Source organism: Pteronotus mesoamericanus, unplaced genomic scaffold (assembly GCF_021234165.1).
Source record: "Pteronotus mesoamericanus isolate MK-2021 breed Mesoamerican mustached bat unplaced genomic scaffold, CSHL_Meso_final scaffold_85, whole genome shotgun sequence".
In the NCBI taxonomy this organism is placed as follows: domain Eukaryota; kingdom Metazoa; phylum Chordata; class Mammalia; order Chiroptera; family Mormoopidae; genus Pteronotus; species Pteronotus mesoamericanus.
The window spans coordinates 42,256,330-42,278,614 of record NW_026555329.1 but is presented as its reverse complement, the minus strand read 5'-3'; the positions used below and the strand labels follow the sequence as shown (position 1 = coordinate 42,278,614).

General features: G+C 35.3%; 1 protein-coding gene across 3 annotated transcripts in view; it reads left to right on the top strand.

The window, feature by feature from the left end:
• Positions 1-22,285, top strand: part of VPS41 (VPS41 subunit of HOPS complex) — a 208,942-nt gene that overhangs the window by 63,242 nt on the left and 123,415 nt on the right. For all 3 annotated transcript variants that reach the window (XM_054564168.1, XM_054564169.1, XM_054564170.1), the window contains 2 exons: positions 13,654-13,728; positions 21,932-21,994. In XM_054564168.1, the coding sequence (XP_054420143.1) occupies positions 13,654-13,728; positions 21,932-21,994 (138 nt within the window). The remainder of the gene's footprint in view (positions 1-13,653; positions 13,729-21,931; positions 21,995-22,285) is intronic.

Here is a 22,285-nt window from a genome sequence, read left to right as displayed (position 1 = left end):
AGGCACAGGCAGAAGATGAAGTTTAACAAAAGGAAAACAGCTCTAAGAATCAGCAGTATGCCAGCTTCTTAGGAGGCAATCCCTTCCAAATCCTCCCTGTGTTTTTAAAGGTTGTTAGGATTTAGAAAACGAACACCTATCTAATAAGACTTCTGCAGGCTGAAAGGCCGTTCCATGCCCCTGCATCTGCTGAGGTTGTACCGTCCTAGCAGTGCGCAGCAGTGGATGAATGTCTGATCCTTTCACCAGCCAACTGTGCATAAGGGCTGTGGGTCTTGGGCAGCGGGCAAGGACAGCAGCAGCCTGAGGTTTCAGGGGTCAGGTGAGACTGGAAATGGCCCTTGTAAGTTTACATCAGGGGAGGTGGTTAAAAACTCTTGTTAGAAGATATTTTTTAAAGTTAAAAGACAAAAATGTTTAGGAATGTTTTCATGAATAGCGAAGACTGATATGTAAGCTTGCTTATAAATGCAGAAAACTTAAACGCAAGTGTTAGAATAGTGATGACACAGTGAGTGGACAAAATTGTTTTCTTTCCAAACAAGGTGACTCTTCCTCAAAACTTCTTTCCATTCTTCTCCTTCTATCATTCTTCTATCCTTTATCTTTTTTCCCAAATAATTTTCATTTCTATTAGATTATTTCCAAGATATTAGTTAGAGTTTAAATCAAGGACATTCATTTTCTTATATAGTAATTTTATTTTTTGACCATTAGAGTGGAAGTTAAATTAAATTGGCTAATTAGAGATACTTAAATTTATCTTTTCCTCTCAAAGTGTATTCTTGTAGAAGTTATATTTATTAAGGCTATCTGGAGATACATGTAGTCAGTGTACTCTGTAACTTAAAGTAATCATTTCAAATTTATTCACAGTAATTTTGCAGCACCAAGGGGAAGCTATGATGAACCATAAAACTACTTGAAATCACTGTGAGGAGACTCATCTGTAGTTCACTAGCTTTGTAACATAGTTTGAAATCAGGAAGTATGATGCATCCAGCTTTTTCTCTCTCAAGATTGCTTTGGCTATTCAGAGTGTTTTACAGTTCCATGTGAATTTTAGGATTTTTTTTTCTACTTCTGTGAAAGGGAAGTGCTTTTAAATTATAAATTTATAATAGATGATCAATTGTTGTTTGTAGAATAAAGTATATTCAGCCACATTATCATATAAAATTTTAAGTTTAACTTATATGTAGCTATGCCACATTTTACCACTACTTCTGATTCAGAGTGTAAAGTAAATGACTTTGCAGCGTTTGAATTTCCTAATTATTTATCAAGTTGGAATGAATTGCTACTGATAAAAAAACATTTTCCTTCATCTGCAGAAACATAAGTTTTGGTTAAATGATTGCCATATATAGATAATCAAGTCTTCTTCAGCTGTTCAGGCCTTCTATTGAGTACTGAAAACCTTGGGTCCCCAAATACGGAGGGGCATGTTGAAAGTTAACTCTTTCCATTGAAGGTAGTTCGAAGGTAGTTCACCATTCTTTACAACTTACTCATTTTAAGAAAATAACATTTTAACAAACTTGTTCCTCTTTTTATATATTCTGTTCTTAATTATCTTCTTGCAGAATTTTATTTGTTTGTTTTATCTGTTTTCTGGGTCAAAACCTTAAACCCTGAAAGACTGGGATTCCCATTCTTCTGGCAGCTTCATTGAGCCCTCTGTGCCAGTTGCTGGGTTTAAAAAAGATTTGAGCTCTCTAGGAGTTCAAGTTAAGTGCCAGAGGCAGACAACAGAGTGACTTACAGTCCTGAAACAGGTGTGCTCTGATAGAGTGTGATGTTGGAATGCACAAGAGGGGTATCACATCCAGCAAAGAGTAAGATGGGGTACCTTCCGAAGGAGTGGATGTTTATGTTATGTCCCTGGTGTGCAAAAACTGGATAGCTTTACTGTTTAAGTGAAGGTCCCTACATATTCTCACTTTCAAATGAAAGCCAGCAACCTAGCTTCCTGGTAATCAATACAATATTTGTTTTTACTGATAGTAACTGAAATTTATAGCCTCTTAAGTTTTGCCTCTGTTATTTTAAAATTTGTGTTGACTTTTGCATTATACTGTTTTAATTTTGAACCAGTTTTTCATTATATGTTTATTATTGTTGCTTTTATTGCCATTATGGAAAGGTTTTAAATTTTCACTTACTTAATTTAACATTTATTACATACCCAGAATTTAATATTGCTCTGAAATCAGACTAGGGATATATCCTTTATCTTTTCTTGCAGGAATTTTTTTTACAGTTTCTTCCGTTAGTATTTGTTATGCATATTCATTTGACATTTAAAATGTGATTTTTTTTTTGATGCCAGATAAGAATGATGTCTGTAGCTTCTATCACAGGACCATAAATAACAAAAAGCATCTTTATTATTTTATTCTTTTTTTCAACAGTGTTTATATAGCCCATTGTGGTAAGTTCAACGATAGAGAATGATTGTCCCTGCTGAGGGAAGAGAAGGTTGGAAGAAAGCAGTGATCAGCAGGGTCAGTTGTCACAGTGGCTGAGTTAAAGTCAGGGTAATTTGCAACTTCTTAGGCTCAAAGACAACAGGAATAACCAGGATCACGAATCACGAAGGAAGTTGTCCCTATCCACAATGCTGCCCTGGAAAACTGGTGCAAATGGAACAACAGCAGCAACTGCATCAGCAGCAGACACTTTTAGAGCCTAACACAGGGCTGTCAGGAGGAATGTGAGGGGCTGTACCTTCACTTCCTGGAAAGATCTAGACTGTTACTGCTATATTTGACTTGTCTTGGTTGGAGAAATTTGAAAGTTCCATAGTGTTTGAACACTGCTGATTTTTTTTTTTTTTTAAACTTTGGCACATTGACCTATCTAAACCTGGTTGGGAGAATTTTCCCACATTGTTCCATGGGGAGATTCCCTGATTGCAACTGTGCTCTCCAAGCTATCCTGACTTATTACTTCTCTCCTCACTCTGATGATACCAGAGTGCAGCAGTGTAGATGGTTACTCCATCTCTCGCCCTCCCATGTCTTTTGCTAAATTGACTCCTGACCAGAAGATCTCCTCAGTATCTTGTTGTGGGGGCCATTGGGAAGGATGTACCCCTGGCTGTTTTGTTTTAATGTGCACACTGTATGAAGTGCAAAATACATTGCTGTAGTCTAAAAGCAGCCACTGTGAATTTCTGTGTATGATGGAAAGGAGAGAGGGCTGGCAGCAGCTTCATCCACAGGATGGGGACTGTGGAGGGCAGAGCAGGAGCTTACTTTCCTCTGCACATTTTGGCTGTTAGACTTGTGTGTGTGTGTGCCTGAAAGAGAAAAAAAATTCAGTGCTCACTTTTGTATTTAAATATTAAAAATGATTCCAACCAAAAAAAAAAAAGTAAGGCTGAAAGAATTCCTTTACTTCAGCCCCAGGGAGAGTAATTGGCAGAGGACGGATGGGCAACGACCAGTTCAGGAGTGACGGGGACATGAGGCTGCGGGAACAGTAAGCAGATCTCCCAAGGAATTGGCTGGAGGCTTTACATCTTTTCTTTTGCTTTTACCAAACCCATATTTTGAGACTTTCAAGAAAGCTTCACAAAAGTTCTACAACTTCAAGATTGTCTGTTGACAAATTCATTCCATCTTAATTTAAAGAAGGATTTCATGTGAGCCTAGAGATGAAATCTTAGAGCAAATGAAAAGATGTGAAAATTTGTAATTAAAAGTTAGACTTTTCTGCCCATAGAATAAGTCAATGAGAAAATAAATGTTATGTATATTTGTAGAAAACCTACAATTAGGTGTATTTTTCAGAGACTTCTTAAATCCTCATGGAGGTCTTGCTTAACCTCAGGGTGTATCTCAAGGAAGAGTAAAATAAGCAGTAAAATGAGCTCTTCCCAAATACGAAGAACAGACATTTTCTTTTCACACATGAACTGTAAACGCAGCTTGCTTGCTTGCTAACTGTGACTGAAGAGCGTGAAGCTGCATGGGCAGCCATGTGGGTGGTAGGATTGCTAACTAGTGGATCTCTGAAAAAAGGAACTTGAAATCCCATCTTCTGTTTCTTATTCATTCCACCCTGTGTCCATGGGGATGCAACATTTGTGAAAGAATCAATTATCCATTTGTTAGTCAGAGGAGTCTTACAAATTATACATTAGCAGATTGATTTTCAAGTTTCACTGTTGCGGGACCAATAGCTTAAGGTGGGATGATGAGGAGTGTCAGGGGAAGAGAAGTTGCCACAAAGAACACCATTAAAAGCAGCTTTTGAAATGACCGTGAATTTATTCCTAATTGAAGAGCTGACATAATCCATACTAAGTGTATTTATTTCAAACATTTTACATTAGGTAATTGATTATCACATGAGGAGTACATGTTGGTAATTTTGCCTTTTCTTTAAGTTTACGATCTTCAGGCCACCTGTAGTGGACTTGGATTTAGAAGGTATATGGCAAGTCCTTGCCCCCTCCTGCTTTCTTGAGCTTCTTTTTTTGTTCCATTAAGGAAACATTTTTGTTATGTTCTATAGTGTCAGCTTGACATTATTGATTTTTGAACAAACTCACTTATATTGTCCAGGATTCCAAACATGTCTCCATTAGGAATAAAATTGTAGCTAATGGAAAATTCAGCTGAGGCCATTTTTTCTCTGGTCTTTTTCCTCTGGTCCCTTATCTACTTCAGTATCTCATTTTTGCAAATACACCCTTAAATTATATGTATAAGACAAGCCATTTGAAAAAAATCAGTGGCAAAGAAAGACATAATCTTACAATCTAGTTTTTTCTTATACTTTTTCCTGTTTCTTTTTCTATTGTTGTTATTGTTTATTTCTAGTATATAGAAATGACAGATATATATGTAAGACATTTGTTTCTATTTGTGAGAGGAATGTTTTTTATCACTGACAGCTGTAATATCGAAATCCAGTATTCATTTGTTACTTATTAAATGTTACAGTATTATTTAGCAATCAGTATTAAATTTGGTTTCTTTTTGTTTTTAGATTGATGGATTTGCTAAATGATTATTTTAGAAGTATTTATCTTTTTATTACAAACAAAATAAATATTTGTTTTAGGAAATTAGCAAGACATAAACGGGACCATCTAAACAATAATATCTCAGCACCTAGATATAACCAATGCTGATATTTTGGAGTATGTACTTCTAGTCACATGTATTATATATAAATACCTATAAATATAGTAGTATTTCTAAACAGTGGATTGTACTTACCCAGAGCTAGCCAAATTGTGTGATTTGGAGGCACAGTCCTCCAGACTGCCAAGCCTGCCAAAGACTTCTGACACCAACTACAAATTCTGGGGGTTTCCAAAGCTATCATCATGTTTGATGATTAGCTAAAGGACTCATGGAACTCACTGAAAGCTATTATACAGGGGTGGGCAAAAGTAGATTTACAGTTGTGAGTATGTGAAACACAGAATTTATTCTTGTATTATTTATTTATTAATTATTATATCACTTATTTGTATTATTTGTCTTATTGTGAGTGTTGTTATTTTGTATCCTTATTTATGATTCATTTTTTGGGTAAAGATGGCTGGTAATTTACCTACTTTTGCCCACACCTGTATTCATGATGTTTTATTTACAGGGAAAGTATACAGGTCAAAAAATCAGCCAGAGGAAGAGATGCACAGGGCAGAGCCTAGCGTGGTTCTAAAAGTGACACTTCCATGGTATTCAGGACATTTTACTCTTCTGGCATAGATGTATGCCTGGAAGCTCACCTCGGGGCTCAGGGTTTTTATTGGGGCTCTCTTATGTAGGCATGATTTGTTGATGGTTTGTCCACATGATTATTGTCAGCTTCCAGGTTGACTAATAACTACCTTGTAACCCAAAGACTTGATCCGAAAACAGGCTTGGTCTTTCTGGCATGGCCAGCCCCCATATCAGGTGTGACAGGCCCCTGCCTTTAAAGGGGACATCTCTATCATGTATGTTGGTGTGACAAATTACCTCCCAGAAGCCAAGGGCAAGGGCTAGGCCTCTGTTTGGACATGGCCAAATTCTTTTCTATATAAAACGTTTTTAAACAAACCTAATTTATTTTGTATTTATGTTTTTAATTATCATTTAGATTCCTTGCTTTTACAAAATAAGATAACTTCCATTTCTCAGTGTCTTAAAAAAGAAACCTGCCATGAAAAGCATCTTTGTAAAATAATCTTTTCCTTGGGTATAATAGGCAATGCATGTTTTAAAGAATTTTGATTTGCCTTGCCAAATTATACTTTGGAAAGCTTTTCCAAATTTAAATTCCCACCAGCAGTGAAAGAGGAGTATCTACCTTTGTACTTCCTTGACAAAACTAGATACTTAACACTTTTTTTCTGATTCCATAGGCAAAATATCTGTTTTAGTCTTCCTGTATTTGTTATTACAGAGGTTGACTCTTGTTCTTATTTACCTACAATTTGTACTATTTATTTTGTGAGTTTACTGTGTACTTGTGAATAAAAAAATCCAAATTTCTTTAGAAAATAAAGCAAATTAAAGAATGTATGATAAACTGCAAAGTTGTCAGCAATGTACATGACAAGGGGTAAATATCCCTGATCTATAATAATCTCTTGTGAGTCAGCTTTAAATTTATGGACTCCCCAGTAGTGAAGCAGTCTGTTTCTCTGGATTAAGGCCTAGAACTAGTTAGTTTAGGATTGCAGTTTTTACTGATATATTAGCTAGCTTTTTTCTTCAATTCTATTTGAAGTGACCCGAGAAATATAAAGTATTTGTATTCTCAGTTTAAAATAGGTAAGGAAGGAGGTGTAAATGAACATGTGCTAAATACGTTGTCTTCTGAATGAACCAGTTAATGCAATTGTGTTGATTTTGGGAAGACATAATTCAACTGTAACTTATAATAATTTAAAGATAATCATTAATAAGATAAAAAGAGAATGAACATCTAAAATTTTCCTAGATAGACAAGACAAAACAATATGAGTAATATAGAAAAGAATAACAATGAAATAGGAAAACATTATTCTAAAAAGTATAAAATAATGTGGCAACCAAGGTAACACTAAAGGGGCCAGATAATATGTTATTAAAAGAAAAATTGCCCCAGCTTTGAAGGAAATGTATCTAACGAAGTGATGGAAGTAAAAAACAAAGATGTGAGCAAAAATATACTATAAAAAGCCAAACAAAAACTATACATGTTGGCAATAAAAGTGTGAGGAAAAGTAGAGTTTAAGGCAAAAAGGATTAACTAGCAGAAGGTATATTATATTGATCACATTTGCTAGTTAAAGGGAAAATATATATTCTTTGATGTGCCAAATTATAGGTCATCTAATATCCAGCCAAACTTTATTTGACATTCAAGGAGAAATAGGCAAATTATTATTATAGTGGGAAGATTTTGAAATACACCTCTATCGGTTTTTGAAAGATCAAATGATACGTAGAAATTAAATAATACAAATAACATGATTAAAATATATGTATTTCCAAGTCAAATAGAGAATAGGAGAAGATAATAGCTTAGGCTTCAAAGAGAAGTCAGTAAATTTCTAAAAATACATACACAAATCACATTCTCTGAATGTTATTTTGGTGGCACTAGAGTTTATTAATAACTAGATAAATAAGCAAATAATACTGTCATTATCCTTAGAAATGAAATAAAGTACTACTTTTTTCAAAAAGGAAAGAGTTATTGCATATCACATTATTTTCTGGTCTCTGGTTTATGGCCAATGGCATACTCAAAGGAAAATGTAAAATACTATTATTTTATGATTAACAAATGAGTAATTACAATTAACAAGCAATATATATATTAATGTGAGGAAGAGTAAGGTCAATAATATTGTTCTAAGACTTAAAGGGAAAATTAATATTAAGAATATAAATTAATAGAAAACATTAAAAAGTACAGCAGATTGATTAATGGAGGTCTTCTATATAAAGACCTCTACAACTGATGAATACTTGATAAAGGTAATCAAAGGTAAAAAGGGAATAAAATATTTGAATACCTGTAAGATACTGCTGTGGAATTTGTAAAGATGGAATTGAAAAATTAATGGTACTTCATAGAATTGCTGTGAGGATTAAATGGTATATATGAATCTCTTAGAATAAAATCTGATGCATAATAATCATATGGTAAACAATAACAGCAGTAGTAGTATTAATACTTAGTATTAATATAATTAGTATTATTAAAATATTAAAGGAACAATAAAGTAAAATAATTTTTATCACTCAAGAATTTGTAATGCTTTTTTCTGGTAAAATATAAATAAATGACCATAATAAAATTAGAGCATTTGAGTAGCTTGACAGTCATGGGAAAAAACATAATCTAAGGAATAAACCCATTGAAGTTCTTGAACCCAGACATTTTCATGGGCAAGCTCTTTTTTATTTTCTTTAAAAATGTTTAATGTTTATTTTTATTGTGAACTATAACTATAGATAAAATGTGCAGTGAAACCATTATAAAGCAAACAATCATGTAACTACCACTTTGTTAAGAGTAGACCTACTGGGATCCTCCTGCTCACAACTCCATTGGAGGGTCCCACTGTACTCACCTTTATAGTACGATAATAACTGCTTAGCTTTTTTTTCTTTCATTTTATACCCTCTATATGTACCCACTGTACACTATACTGTAGTTTTGTCTCTTTTTGTATGTTGTATTAATGGGATCATATGTATCAGAAATGAGAAAAGGATGCTCACTCTCATTGCTACTCCTGAAATACAGTGCAAGACCTCTAAGGGGAAAAGTATAAAACTTTTATTTTAGGACACTAAAGAAGGCCTGAATAAATGGAGAAATGCTTTATGTTTATGGATTTGAAGAATCAATATTGTAGGTATATCAAAGGGAGCACTTTCAGCATTTCACTATTAAGTGAGATTGAGCAATTTTTCTCCTAGTGTGCTTAGAGTTTTTACCATGAGTAGGTGTTAGGTTTCATCAACACTTTTTGCATCTATTGAGATGATCTTTTAATATTTCTCATTTATTTTATTAATGCAGGAAATTGTAACATATTTATTTCCTTATGTTATATCAGCCTTGTATTTCTGGAATAAACTTGGCTTTTCTATGTATGCTGACTTCATTAATATTTTCTTTAGGATTTTTGTGTTTCTGTTCACAAGTGAGATTTAATTGTACTTTTTCTTTCTTGAAACATCTTTGTTGAATTTTCTTATGGTGAGGTTGGGAACATTTTTTATCTGTCCTTTGGAAGAATTTGTGTATGATTGGAATTTTTTATTCTTTGAACTATTGCTCCAGAAGTTAATATTCTAGTTAGTGAGTTTGACAGTAAATAAGTAAAATGCATAAGTAGTAAATAATAGTTTACTGATATGTTAGTAAAGTATAAAAATAAATAAGATAGTGGTGAATACTAAGGAGATAAAAAGCAGTGAAGGAGTTTTAAAATGTTTGGGTGAAATGTTGACATTTTAGATCATGTGGCCAAAGAGTGTTACTGAGAGGAGGACTACCAGGGACAGATAGGAGAAAAGCATTCCAGACTGTGACAAATAAATGCAAAGGCTCTGTGACAGGAAAAAGGGCAAGAAGGGCATTGTGGTTGGAGGAGACAGAATAAGTCAGAGAGGAGATGAGGTCAGAGGTTGGAGGGAGGCCTGTAGCGAGATCACTTAGGACTATCAGGTTATAGGAGAAACTCTGGGTTTTATCTTGAGATGGGAGGCCATGAGTGGGTTTTAAGCAAAGGAATGACATCATCTGATCAACTTGTTAACAATATCACTCCACTGGTTTGTTGCGAATAGACTTCTTGGGGAGTTAGGTCAAAGTAGGTCCACTAATTAGGACACCACTATGATCATTCAGAGAAAAATGATAGTGGCTATAGGAGGGAGGAAAAGTGGTCAAAGTCCAGATAAATTTTGTTTGAAGAGGTGATAGGAATTGCTGACAGATACAAAGAGAGAGAGAGTGGGTGGTGGGGGCAGACAGCAACCAGGAGTTAGAATGGCTCCGAGGTTTTTTGCCCTAAGCCATAGAAGAGTGTATTAGTCCTTAACTGAAATGGGAGTGACATCAAGAAGTACCCTTTTATGAGGTGATATCAGGATCTTGCTTTTGGATGTTTTAATTGTGATGTCTGTTAGACATCCAAGTACATATGTAAAATAGGCAGCTATTGGTGTGAAGTAGGGAGAGGTCCAGTCTGGAGACAGAAATTTAGGAGTCATTTCATGGTCTGAAAGGGAGTACCAAGGGACCGAGTGTAGATATAAAAGGGAAGAGGTGGAAGGACTAACCATGAGCTTCAGAGATCAGGAGTATCTATCCAAAGAGACTGAGAAGGAGCAACAAGAAATTTAATAGAAAAATAAGGATGGTAATCTGGAAACAAAGAGGAAAGTGTTGTCAGCAGTGTTACATGCTCCTATTAGGAAAAGTAAGTTAGGATTGAATAATGACCATTACGTTTAGTAACATGGGGGGGGGGCATTTCATCTTAAAACTTACATGGAAGAATTAAATTCTGTAAAAAGCCAAGGAAAGCATGAGGAATTACATTCGGGTCTTGCCACTACCAAATATCAGAACATACTATATGCATCCTATACAGTTAGATCAATGTTGAATTGAAATAGCAGTGGACAAAGAGACCACAATTGAAAACCCAGAAGGTTTTTCCAGTGTACATAAACACATTATATAATAAACATAGTTCTCTTTAGAATGAGAAGGATGGATTATTTACTAAATGAGGCTAGCCCAACTGGATATCCATTTGGAAGAAAATGGACGAAAATAAAAATGAATCTTGTAAGTATTAAAGACTTAAATATTAGAAATAAAGCAATAACCATCCTGCAAAAAAAATAAAGCATACTGCACATACAATGTCTGTTTGAGGAATTGTATCAAGACCTCATATCCTAAAAAATGAAAAAGGAAATTGACAAGAAAACAGCAAACATGTAATAGAAAAATGGGTAAGAAATGCGAACAAGCAGTTTGCAGAAGTGCAAATTGGCCAAAAGACTTAAGAAAAATATTTAAGTTTATTAGTAGTAAGAGAAATAAATCAGTGAATATTGATCTTTGGCAGAAAGAAAGTATTAAAAAATAACTTCTGTGGCTAACAGATGTGAGGAAAAGAGGATTCTAATACCTTCTACATATGATTCCACCCCCTCACCCCCAGTATTGCTTATGTGTTGGCACAAAAGGATTCTACTCAGAATGAAACACATTGTAATGAAAAGTTTTGTTTATTTGTACGTAGAATACCATGGGGTAGCTTAGGCACTGAGTAGTAGTCACTGTGGTTCTAGACAGCTCACATAACTCTTGAAGCCTCATTTTCCTTCTTGTGAAGTGGAGGTAACCATCTGTCTGCACTGACTGCTTTCCCCTGAGGCTTTGAGGGTTAGCTAGTGTGTCTGTCAGGGCTTTGGAAATGATACACTGATTCAGAGAATATTAGTACAGGGCATGAGCTTTGTAAAAATACAAGTCCAAGACAAATTATGTAAATTTTGAAGTATATCTGAGAAGAAAATGTACTTCTTAATGTACATGGTAGTGAAGAAGGCCTTATAAAGGATTGCATTCAGCATTGGGGCTGAATTTCATAGGCCTGGCACTGCACTGTATAATAGAACTTTCTGCAGTGATGAAAACCTTCTGTGGTGACTGGTTTCTAGTATGGTAGCTCTGGTCAAATGTGTCTGTTGAGCACTTGGCATGTGTTAGTACAACTGGGGAAATACATTCTTAATTATGTTTTATTTTAACTAATTTAACTTTCTATATAAATAGTCATATGTGGTTAATACTGTATTAAACAGGACAGGAAACCTTGACATTGATCAGGTTCAACATACATATTAAATTTTAGCTTGAGGTAGATTATAACTAAATGCCACTTATAACCATCAGAGGTATGTGGGGATTATATATGCCAAGAATAAAATATTAAAATGTCATTTGGTGAACAAAAGACCAGGATGAGGGAACTGTTAATAGAAGATATTTATTGTGGAAAGCATTTATCCAAAGAAAAGTGTAGAAGCTGAGCATTCATGCTTCTGTCAGAAGTGCAGACATGCTGGTCTCAGTGCTTTCCCTTTTCAGATGTTGTGTTTCCTCACTGCCCGTCACAGGGTTCTCTAGGAAGACACCTCTTCACTGCTCTCAGGGTCGGAGCCCTGGTTCTGTCATTTGTCTGTTGTGATTCTTATCTATGGGCTTTAGTTTATTCTCCTGTATAGTGGATCGAATATCTGTCCTCAAGGTCCTCTCCTCTTCTAACATTCTGGGAACATTTTTTTTTAATCTTCACCCAAGAATATGTTTCTTGATTTTAGAGAGGAGAGTGGGGAGAGAGAAACATCGTTCAGCAACCTCCCATATGCATCCCTACCAGTCAAACCCTCAGCCTGGGTATGTGTCCTGACCAGGGTCTGAACCCACAGACTTTTGATGTGCAGGGTGATGCTCCAACTGAGCCACAGTAGCCAGGGCTAAGGTTAATAATATATATATTAATCTTTACCCAAGGGCGTGCTTATTGATTTTAGAGAGGGGAATGGAGAGAGAGAGCGAGGGAGAGAAACATCGATTGGTTACCTCCCATAAACACATTGAGTGGGGACCTAACTTGCAACCCAAGCATGTGCCTTGACCAGGAATTGAATAGCGATCTTTTGGTTTATCGGTTGGAGCTCTAACCAGCTGAGGCACACTGGCCAGGATTAAGGTTAGATATTTTTAAAAAAAACTAGTTTGCAAGCTCATGTTGTAATCAGTGAAGGCTTACAACTGATTACAAGTGATTAGCCTTGATCAGGGCTAGTTTGTCCTGTCATGTTTTATGTAAGATAGTGGGGAATTGTCGTTATTTAGGAAATGAAAAAAAGAAGAGCTGCTCATTTTTTATTGTCAGTGTTTATTGATTTTTTTCTTTACTTCTATTAGAATATTCACCTGCATGAATATTTTAGTAAATAACAGTTGGCTACATAGAGAACTGGAAAGCCGTGAAAAAATGTAAAGTACAGTCGTATATTTATATTTGGGAAAATACGTACAAAGTAGAAAGCCTAATTCGTATCTACAGATTTTTAAACTTGAAATTACTCGAATGGGGGATAACAGTATCAACTAGAACCTGTGTATTTCCTCCAGAAAGCACTAAGCATAAAGTATAAATGAAAGTTGATTTTGTAATTTATAAGGGAAGAACAACTAGTTTGGTGAACCAAAGTAAAACAACTAAAATTTTTCTTTACGTCATGATTTTTATTTTGGCTTTTGTTTTGTTCTTTTAATGGATTTGGTTGCGAAACAATTCTAGGAGTGTGGAGTGACTAGAATGGAACAAATAGAAAGGCATATAACATGTAAGAAAAGTAACATTTTAGGGATTTCAAGTGTGTGAAATAGACAATTTGGGGAAATGTTAGGTTTCTGGGGGTATTAGATGTATGGGAATAAAGCTGTATTTTACCATTTTCATTTGCAAAAATGAAATGTAAGTCTTGGTTCATGCATGTGAACTAATAGGCATATCACTTAACTTTACAGAGAGCTAAGGCATTTGATTATCAATATGTATTTTCTTAAAGTTTTATGTTTGTGTGTGTGTGTTTTTTTTAATAGAGTTCCGTGAAGGTAAATCAGATTAGCCTGGATGAAAGTGGAGAACACATGGGCGTGTGTTCAGAGGATGGCAAGGTATGGCGCTGGCGTGGTCATCTTGAATGCATTCTTCTTGCATTGAGGACTCGGATGTTACCCAAGTCCGGGTGCTCCGAAGAGCACTCTGCTTCCTGTATACCTGCATTAAGAGAAACTTGCTTATTCCTTTTGGGTATTGACTTGCTTCCAATTGTTCATAATTAAAGTAAAATATATTTTTTCACAAATGTGCCTTAGGAAAAGTAATTACAAGAATGTCAATAATATAACTAGTATTAAGCTGATTAACAGCTATGGCAGGGAGACATGTCACCTTAATCATTACTGCTGTGCCACTTAGACTTCAGTGACTAGTCTGCAGTTCCAGTAGTTTAATGCCTTTCTGCCATAAATCCACAAAATTGGATTTTGTGGGCATGATTTCTGTGGGCTGGTGGTTTTCATTTTCACACAAGTTATGAATGTTTCTCTCAAATTATAGAATCTTTTGATAAGCAATCATAGTTTATCAGAAGAATAAAGTGTCTTACAATGGTCACATTAAATAAATGTAAGATCAATATATGTACAGTTTTCTAAAAACCTGGCACCCACTTCCTCGATCGAGGACATACATCATTTGTGCAGTGTATAACTAACAATTATCAGTGCACCTTGCTGATGTTGAGCTGTGACATTTTAGTGGTTGTGGTGATTGATTTTCCACTTATAAAAATGTCTTTTTTGTTTTTCAGTCGATGGAAGTCTTTTCTAATGTTGGTTTGCAATGATAAAATTCTAATGCACAGTGTGTTTAAGATACTTTTCTAAAACAACAGTTTAAGAAGAGATTGCATTAAGAATCATTACATAACCTTTCCTGTTTCTGACTGAAGAGAGCAGATTTTCTAATCTAATCTTGTATTTTTTATGTAATTTAAATTTAATGTGTTGTTAAGATGAGTAAATTAAAAACAATGTACTCAGTATAAAAAATTTATACCCATTTAATCTGTTAACAAAAAAAATGAAGTCTTCTTTATGTGTCTACACCCACTGTTTCCTAAAGAGTCTTTTGAAATAGTAATTGGAAAACTTGTGCTTTTCAAACGCACTGACAGGTTTTACAGTACCTTCTAAAATTCTGCGATGAACCAGACTGTCAAAGAGAGATTGTGAGAGCATTTGATATGTGCAGAAATTGGGAAGAACTATCCAAATTATTTAAACATTCTTGTATTTATATACTTGTAAGAAAGATAATCTTTGTTTTCTTAACAATGAGGAATTCCTTCTGGGCTGTTACTAATTTAATTTAATGAACTAATTTATTGGAAGAAAATATTCATTTTTTAATTGAAAGAAATTTTTTACTAAGATAATTCATCTATAAATTTTCAGAGCTTTAAATGTTGAAGTATTATTTGATATGGCAAAGTGGGTATTTTAACTACTATTTTTGGTGAATAATGAGATGACCCTCAGATGTCTTGTGGCACTTCCTGACAAACACCTCTGTTTTTCAATTTTAGTCAAATTTATAACTGCTGTATTTTGGTGTAGATCCTGATACATTTTTAAAATGATGTTGTTATATATTTTATTAGTAAAAGTAGAATTGAAAATAAGTATTTCCGTGCATATTTTTAGGTAAACTAGCCTTTACCAAGAGTTAGTCAGTATTGTGAAAATTGAGTAGCTGGTATAGAGTGACCTGGTAAAGTGGTTAGTGATGATAAAAACAAAGATCATTACACAGACAGACTGTAAATATCTAGGTGAACACATCTTTAAAGGACTATGCTTTTTCTTTCTTTAGTGTATTAGGACTTCTAGATAATAATTATGTTCTGTTTCAAAGATAACCTTTGATATTTGTATTTAAAGTCATAAATCTAGCAGTCTGTTTATTCAGCTGATGCTCATTTCTGTCTTTATTCCATGGCTTCGCTGTGCTTGAGTTCTAAATTTTTAGATACATTCACACATATATTGTATGTGTATGTGTGTGTGTGGTTTCAGTTTCCTGGCATACATTTTTAGGTAACTTTCCGATAAGTACATACAAGAATTATTATTTAATCTCTTATATGTATAAATAGAACCTTAATACATATACTACAATCAATTTAATATAGAGTTCTGGATTGAATAATTTTTCTCTCAAAATTTTCAACATGTTGTTCCCTTTTGTCTGACCTTCATTTTTGTAGACTTGTCTGAGGCCTGTCTACTTTTGTTCTTCCACAAAACCTTTTTAATTTTTTTCTTGTCCTGCCTTGGAGCTCAGGCTAATAACAGTAGCAACAACGACAACAATAAACAGCCCTTGTAATGCAGTTTGCTAAATTATGTCTTGTTTGGGTCTGCTTTCATTAATTTTGTTTGGAACACAGTAAGTTCTTTTGATCCATATTCTGAAGTATTGTTTTCATTTCAGGAAAGTTTACTTCAGCTCTGATTTTGATTATTGCTTCAGTTCCATTTATTTTCATTTCTTCAAAGAAACTCAATAACACTTACGCTGGAGGCAGTGTTGTGTGGAGGCTAAGAGCAGAGCTCTGTATTCCACCTGCCTCTGTGGCATTCCCACTCTCCCGTACCACGTTGGGCATAAAGTTTACCGTCCCAGAACCTCTGCTTCCTCAGCTGGGCAGCGGGCACAGTGGGAGTCCTGCATGGGAACGTCTCAAGGTGCCAGGTGTATGGTGAACTCTCAGCCTAGATTAACCATTTTTATTGCTAACCATTCATTTCTTAACCCATTGAAGTCTGGCCTCTCCCCTGCCTACATTATTGTATCTAAACTTCACAAGATAAGAGGGTGAATGAGTAAGCTAGTCACCCTTCCCCTCTTTCCTAAAATATACAGGTTGTAAGAAAACTGGTCATATTGTGTGGCATACACCTCCCACCCCCCCACCACATATGTGCTTTGCTTTCTTGTTATTTTTATCTTCTCATCTCTTTGTAGTCAGGGAGAGTTCTCCTACTTGTTTGTTCCCTTTGCTGATTTGCTTTTCCTCCAGTGTCAATTTAACTTTGTGGAGTAGAGTTTTATTCCATTTTGCATTTTTAATGTTCCCAAAACCATTCTCTCCCAGCTCTATTTTCATATTAGCCTGATAGATATTTAATTTTTTAAAGTACAACTTCTTATATGTCTTAGAATGTCAGGCAGTATGGTCTAATGGTTAAGAATGAAATTACCTATCACTATGTTTTAGCTGTGTGATGCCAACTAAGTTATCCATATCTCTCTGCACCTCAGTCTGTTTCCAGCTCTATAAAATGGAGATAATGATAGTACCTACCTCATTGATTATCAGGAGGAATAAATTAGTTAATATATGTAAATTGTTTGGGAAAGTACCTGGAGCAAAAGAAACACATCGTAATTATTAGCTATTTTCATCCTTGTCATTATCCTCATCATCAGTGACATCATTCTGTCTTTCTGTGCCAGATTCATGAAGGTCTTTCTTCTTATTCAAGTTGCCAAAGAGTTTTCTAGTTTTTCTTTCTTTTCTGGTTACTATTAAAACATTTTTAAAAGCATGGTTTTTCTCACTCAAAGTAGTTGGAATTTTGTTCTGCAGTATTCTTTTTATAGGGCTTATGTGTGTTTTTGTTGGTTGTTTATTCATTTCAAAACAAGAAGAGCCCTTTCTAAATTTCAGTTAGCAAAGAGATTCATGCCTGACTGCTCTTGGCCATGCATGGTATCATTTTGGGTGTTGTAGAATTACTTCTTGGCTCCACACAGGGGCCCTGTTAATGAGCTCAATTTCCTCTAACCAAAGGTAGTCCATGAAGGCAGCTGCCCCAGAGTGAAGTGGGAGCCTCTGTTATCATCTATCCCTGTTCTCTGATGCTCATCATGGGTGGAGAATATGAAAACCAGCAATTTCCCCTCTGTTACCTCCCTCAGCCAGCTCCCTCAGTATAATAACAGTTTATATGTTCATCCCTGTTCTAATTATTGACTTGTTGTTATTGGGAAGCTGGGGTTTGACAGAGACTCTTACAAGGGTAGTACCAGTTGGCAGGGTTGTCTGTCCCTCTGTGTCAGATGATTTGCCACCCAGTTCTGTGGTTGGCAAATACATAGAAATCTGTGCTAAAGTGGAGAAGGATACATACCTTCCTTATCGTTTCATGAGAGTAGCTCTTCTTTATTTCAGGCTGTAAAATCCATATCACATGCCTTCTGTGGCCCTTATCATATGTCCTTATGGTTTTGTAGTTAGTGAGAAATCCTCTAGGACTTTGCAGTGGTGTGACTATAAGGTCAATTTTTCTGAATTTTCTATTTTACTTCATTAGGTATTTTGGCAACAACTTGGAAGAGATCTTTAGGGATGCTATAGGGGATACCATTTCCAAAAGAATCTGCTCTATTTTAACTTTTATATGATTCTTAGATGAAGTCTTCCTAAAAGCTCTCTAGGCTATCATTCAATTGAATCTTTTCACAGATGAGTATGATATTCATTGAAAAAATGACCAAATAAATAAGAAGGAGAGAGAGGAAATGAATGAGAATTATTTTGGATTTTATTAGTTTTAGTAATATAACTGTGACCAGCTAGTTTGGGCTGTCGCATAAGTGAAATAAACCAAAACACTGAAGGTTTTACAAATCACCCTCTTGTACTGATTAAGTGTCTGAGATCTGTCTTGTGAAGTTATATTGTTTTGTTTTGGTTTTTTATCTTGAAGGAGAAGATAAGGACAATTAAGAAAAATGTTACTTAGTTTAACATAGTAGTGGAGACTGACCTAAGAGTTATAGTCTTGCTTTGCCGCCTTGAGGGAGCACTGCTCTGGCCCTTCTCCGGCTGTGCCAGTAGAATTTTTGCTTCTGGACAGTTCTCATGAGTAGTGATGTGTGTCAGTCTGTTTGCTAAGAACTTTTTTGATTTGCTGTCTTTTCAATTTGGATTCATAATTTTTAAAGGGACATTTATCCCTTGTAATTTATAATTTACTTTTTACTATTAGATTCACAATCCTAATAATTACCTTCTCATTTACTGATGCCTCAGTCCCTTTCAACAGGCTTATGCATCATTTGTTTACATCTCAAGTACTTTTCCCTGCAATGAGCATAGCTTAATTTTCATTCTTAAAATCACTTTTTCCTTGTTATAGACTAAAAGAAGTTTATCTTTTTGAATTAATAATATGCTTCATTTTTCGACCTCTGTGACAGAGTTGTGTAATTCAAAGTGTAATATTTGTCTTCAGTTTGGCAAATATTTGCTATTTTGTAATTTTTTTTTCCTATTTTACTTTTCTTACACTTTTATAGAAAGATACATTTCTTATTTGCAAGTTTTAGGCTATCTTACATGATAACAGTATATAGAAATATAGGACTTGAAAAATCTTTCTTGCTTTTGATGACCTTAGACAAAGTCATTTATTTTTCTGCACAACCCTCTGTTGAACAGGCATAGTGGTGTTCGCTCTCACACCTAGCAGTGTTGCTATCAGGACCAAATGAGGTAGAGCAAGATTTTCAGTGCTGGCTACATCCTGTCAGTCACAGACCTCTGAAAATACAGTTTCTCACCCCACCAGGAAGTTTAATTTGTCTAGGGTGGGGTCTAGCCATTAGTAACTGTGCAATGCAGGCAGGTTTAAGAAGTAAAGCATGTGGAAGCATTTAGAGATATGTTAGTGGTAGTAATACAAGGTAATACAAGGAACATGTTATCACATTATTGTACAGAAGGGAAATAGCTTGTGTTGGAAGAGTTTAAACTTCCTAGTTTGGCATGAATTTCAACTGAGGTAATTTCAATAAGTTGACCAGTTGACCACTTACTGATTTGCTCTATTTAAAGATTCAGATGATATAGTACTTTTACCCAGTTTTTTGGATTTGGGGGATTGATTAGGTTAAACTTCACTTGGGTAAAGTAAAACTCTGAATGCAATGGTTTTCTTTCCTACCTCTTTTTTTTTCCAGTGGAAACATGATTCTTTAGTGGTAGCACAGGAAAAGCATTTTGGGGATACACACATAGGAGGAGGGATATTGTGGCATAATTTATTGAAGTGAAAACCATGGGCTGTCCCCAGATGCCCCATGTTGTACCAGGACCAGGTGGTTGAGTTCCATCTCTCAGTGGAAAAAGTCCAGCTTCTGGGGCCTCAGACCCACACCTGTCCTTACCGGGCCCAGAAGAGGGGCCAAGGCCCAGAGACGGAGCCATAATTTTCGCATCAGCAAGTCATTAGAAGCTTCCGTAGTTCAGTTCAGCCCATGCCAAAGCTTATGTAGTCCAGCTGGGTATCTGTCACCCTCGAACTAGCTCAGCCTCTGCTGCTGGCTCTGCTTTGGCCAGTGCTGTGCTGCCACATTTGGACCCAGGCAACTGCTATGGAGAGAGATCATACATGAATGAATGGACCTTGGCTCTTTGTTAAGCTTTGATTACATTATCTTGGGTTTGAGAAGGGGGAAGCTTTCCTTCAAACTAACCAGTCTCTTTCCTGGCTCTTCATGGGCTTGTGATGGGCCCTTTCCTACTTCTTAATCAGCATTTTATAAGACGTCTATTGCCTCTTATGCTTATACATTTATATAAAAGTAGTGATTTGATAACCTTCTAAACAATGAGAAGCAAGGTGATGGTGGGCACACATGTATTGTCATGTTAAGAATACATTCTAACAGACTACTTCAGGGTAAATCAAATTCCTTCTGTGTTACATTGGGTTCATGGAACCCAAATAACATACTTGACACAAGGGTTAAAATCAGTAGCCACAAAATGAATGCAGAGTCCTATAGATTTTAGCTTTTAGTGAGTAGTAGATTTGTCTCCAAAAATTAAAACGTGAGTGAATTTTCCTTTTTGAACTTGCAACAATGAACCACTCACATTTTACCAAGATTAAAGCAAAAAGAAATCCAAACTTAGAATGGTTTTATATCTATTTAAGGAATTGAATTTGTAATTAAAAATGATTCACCAAGAATCCGTTAGATTCAGATGGCATCGCTAGTGAATTCTTAACAGAATTTAAAGAAGAATAGTATCACTTTTCTAGAGACTAGAAAAACAGTAAATACATCACAGGTGTTGGGAAATAGTTCTAAGTGGCCCTAATAGTTCCAAGTGTTTGAGGTCTTCTAGAATTCGTAGGCTCTGCTAGTGAGAGTGTAAATTGATCAAAATCATTTTGTAAAATAGTTTCGCTGTTTGTTAAATGTGAACAGATGCATAACTTCTGACTCAACAGTTTCATTCCTGGTTATATAAATGTGTTTATAAGTGCACCAAAAGATTCGTGAAGAGCGTTCATTGTGTCAGTACCGTAATAGCCCCTATCTGGAAACAACCCAGGTGATTGATGGAAGACGGATGATACATACATTTCTTACATCGAAATACTACACAGCAGTGAAAAAAATCAGCTACTGCTATATATAACAGTATGGGTTAATCTTATAAAGAAAATGATAAGCAAAAGAGGCCACTAAAATAGCTTATGGTTTCATTTATATAAAATATAAACACCGCCACATCTTACCTACGGTGATCAGTTTCAGAGAACCAGTTAGTCTGTGACTGGGAAGGGACACGAAGGAGCTTCTTGGCTTCTCTTTCTTGGTCTGGGTGGTAGTTGCAGTGGTGTGTTCATGTCATAAAGTTTGTGAAGCTGTAAATTTATAATTTGTATCCCTTATAATATGTGTTATTTATTTTTTAAGTAAACAACTGAGAAAATAGATAAAGTATGAATAAAGGAGCCTGAAAAACCTTAAGGAAGGCACTGATAAGTAGAAACTTAAATCATACATTCGTACACTCTTAATATATTCAGCATAAGATTGTAAATGAAGTGCAGTTCACCTAGTCTTTATATGACTAAAAAAAGAAGCTCCTTTTTACTTTAAGGGAAGGAAAAAAAATTCCTTTAGGAATATCATATGGGAAGTTCATGAAAGAGTACTAATAACCTATTCATATATGTTTTATTTTTAAAAGTTGGCATCATTTAATTAAAAAAAAAATGTGTAGTGAGTAAAAGAACTCTATCCATGAGAGACTTTAAAAAGCTTAACTGCAAAGGAGTGCTCTCACCCTGTTACAATTGTTTAGAGATCACAACGTGATAGAGATCACATGAGCCCTAGATTATTAAATGTTTTACTTTGTTTTTTTGAAAGTGTGTTCTCACTGATTCAGCAGACTCCTTTGTTTCTCTCATGGTGAAATGACAGAATCTGTTTACCTTTTAGGTACAAGTGTTTGGACTGTATTCTGGAGAAGAATTTCATGAGACTTTTGACTGTCCCATTAAAGTAAGTATTCAGTAAGTTTTAATTTTCCTAAGGGTATCTCAGAGAAGGCCATAAGAATTTTAATACTTTGAGTACTACCAACTTTCATTAATTTTGTCAGTACGCATCTGTTAAACACGATATACTAGATACTATTTGATGCTTTAAAGGAGCACAGGATGTATGTGATGCGATTGTGATCTCAAGTTTATCCTTAGGAATGTTCTTGTAGTGAGTGCGATGGTGTACACACACACACACACACACACACTCTCTCTCTCTCTCTCTCCCCCCCCCACCCCCTGTGATTAA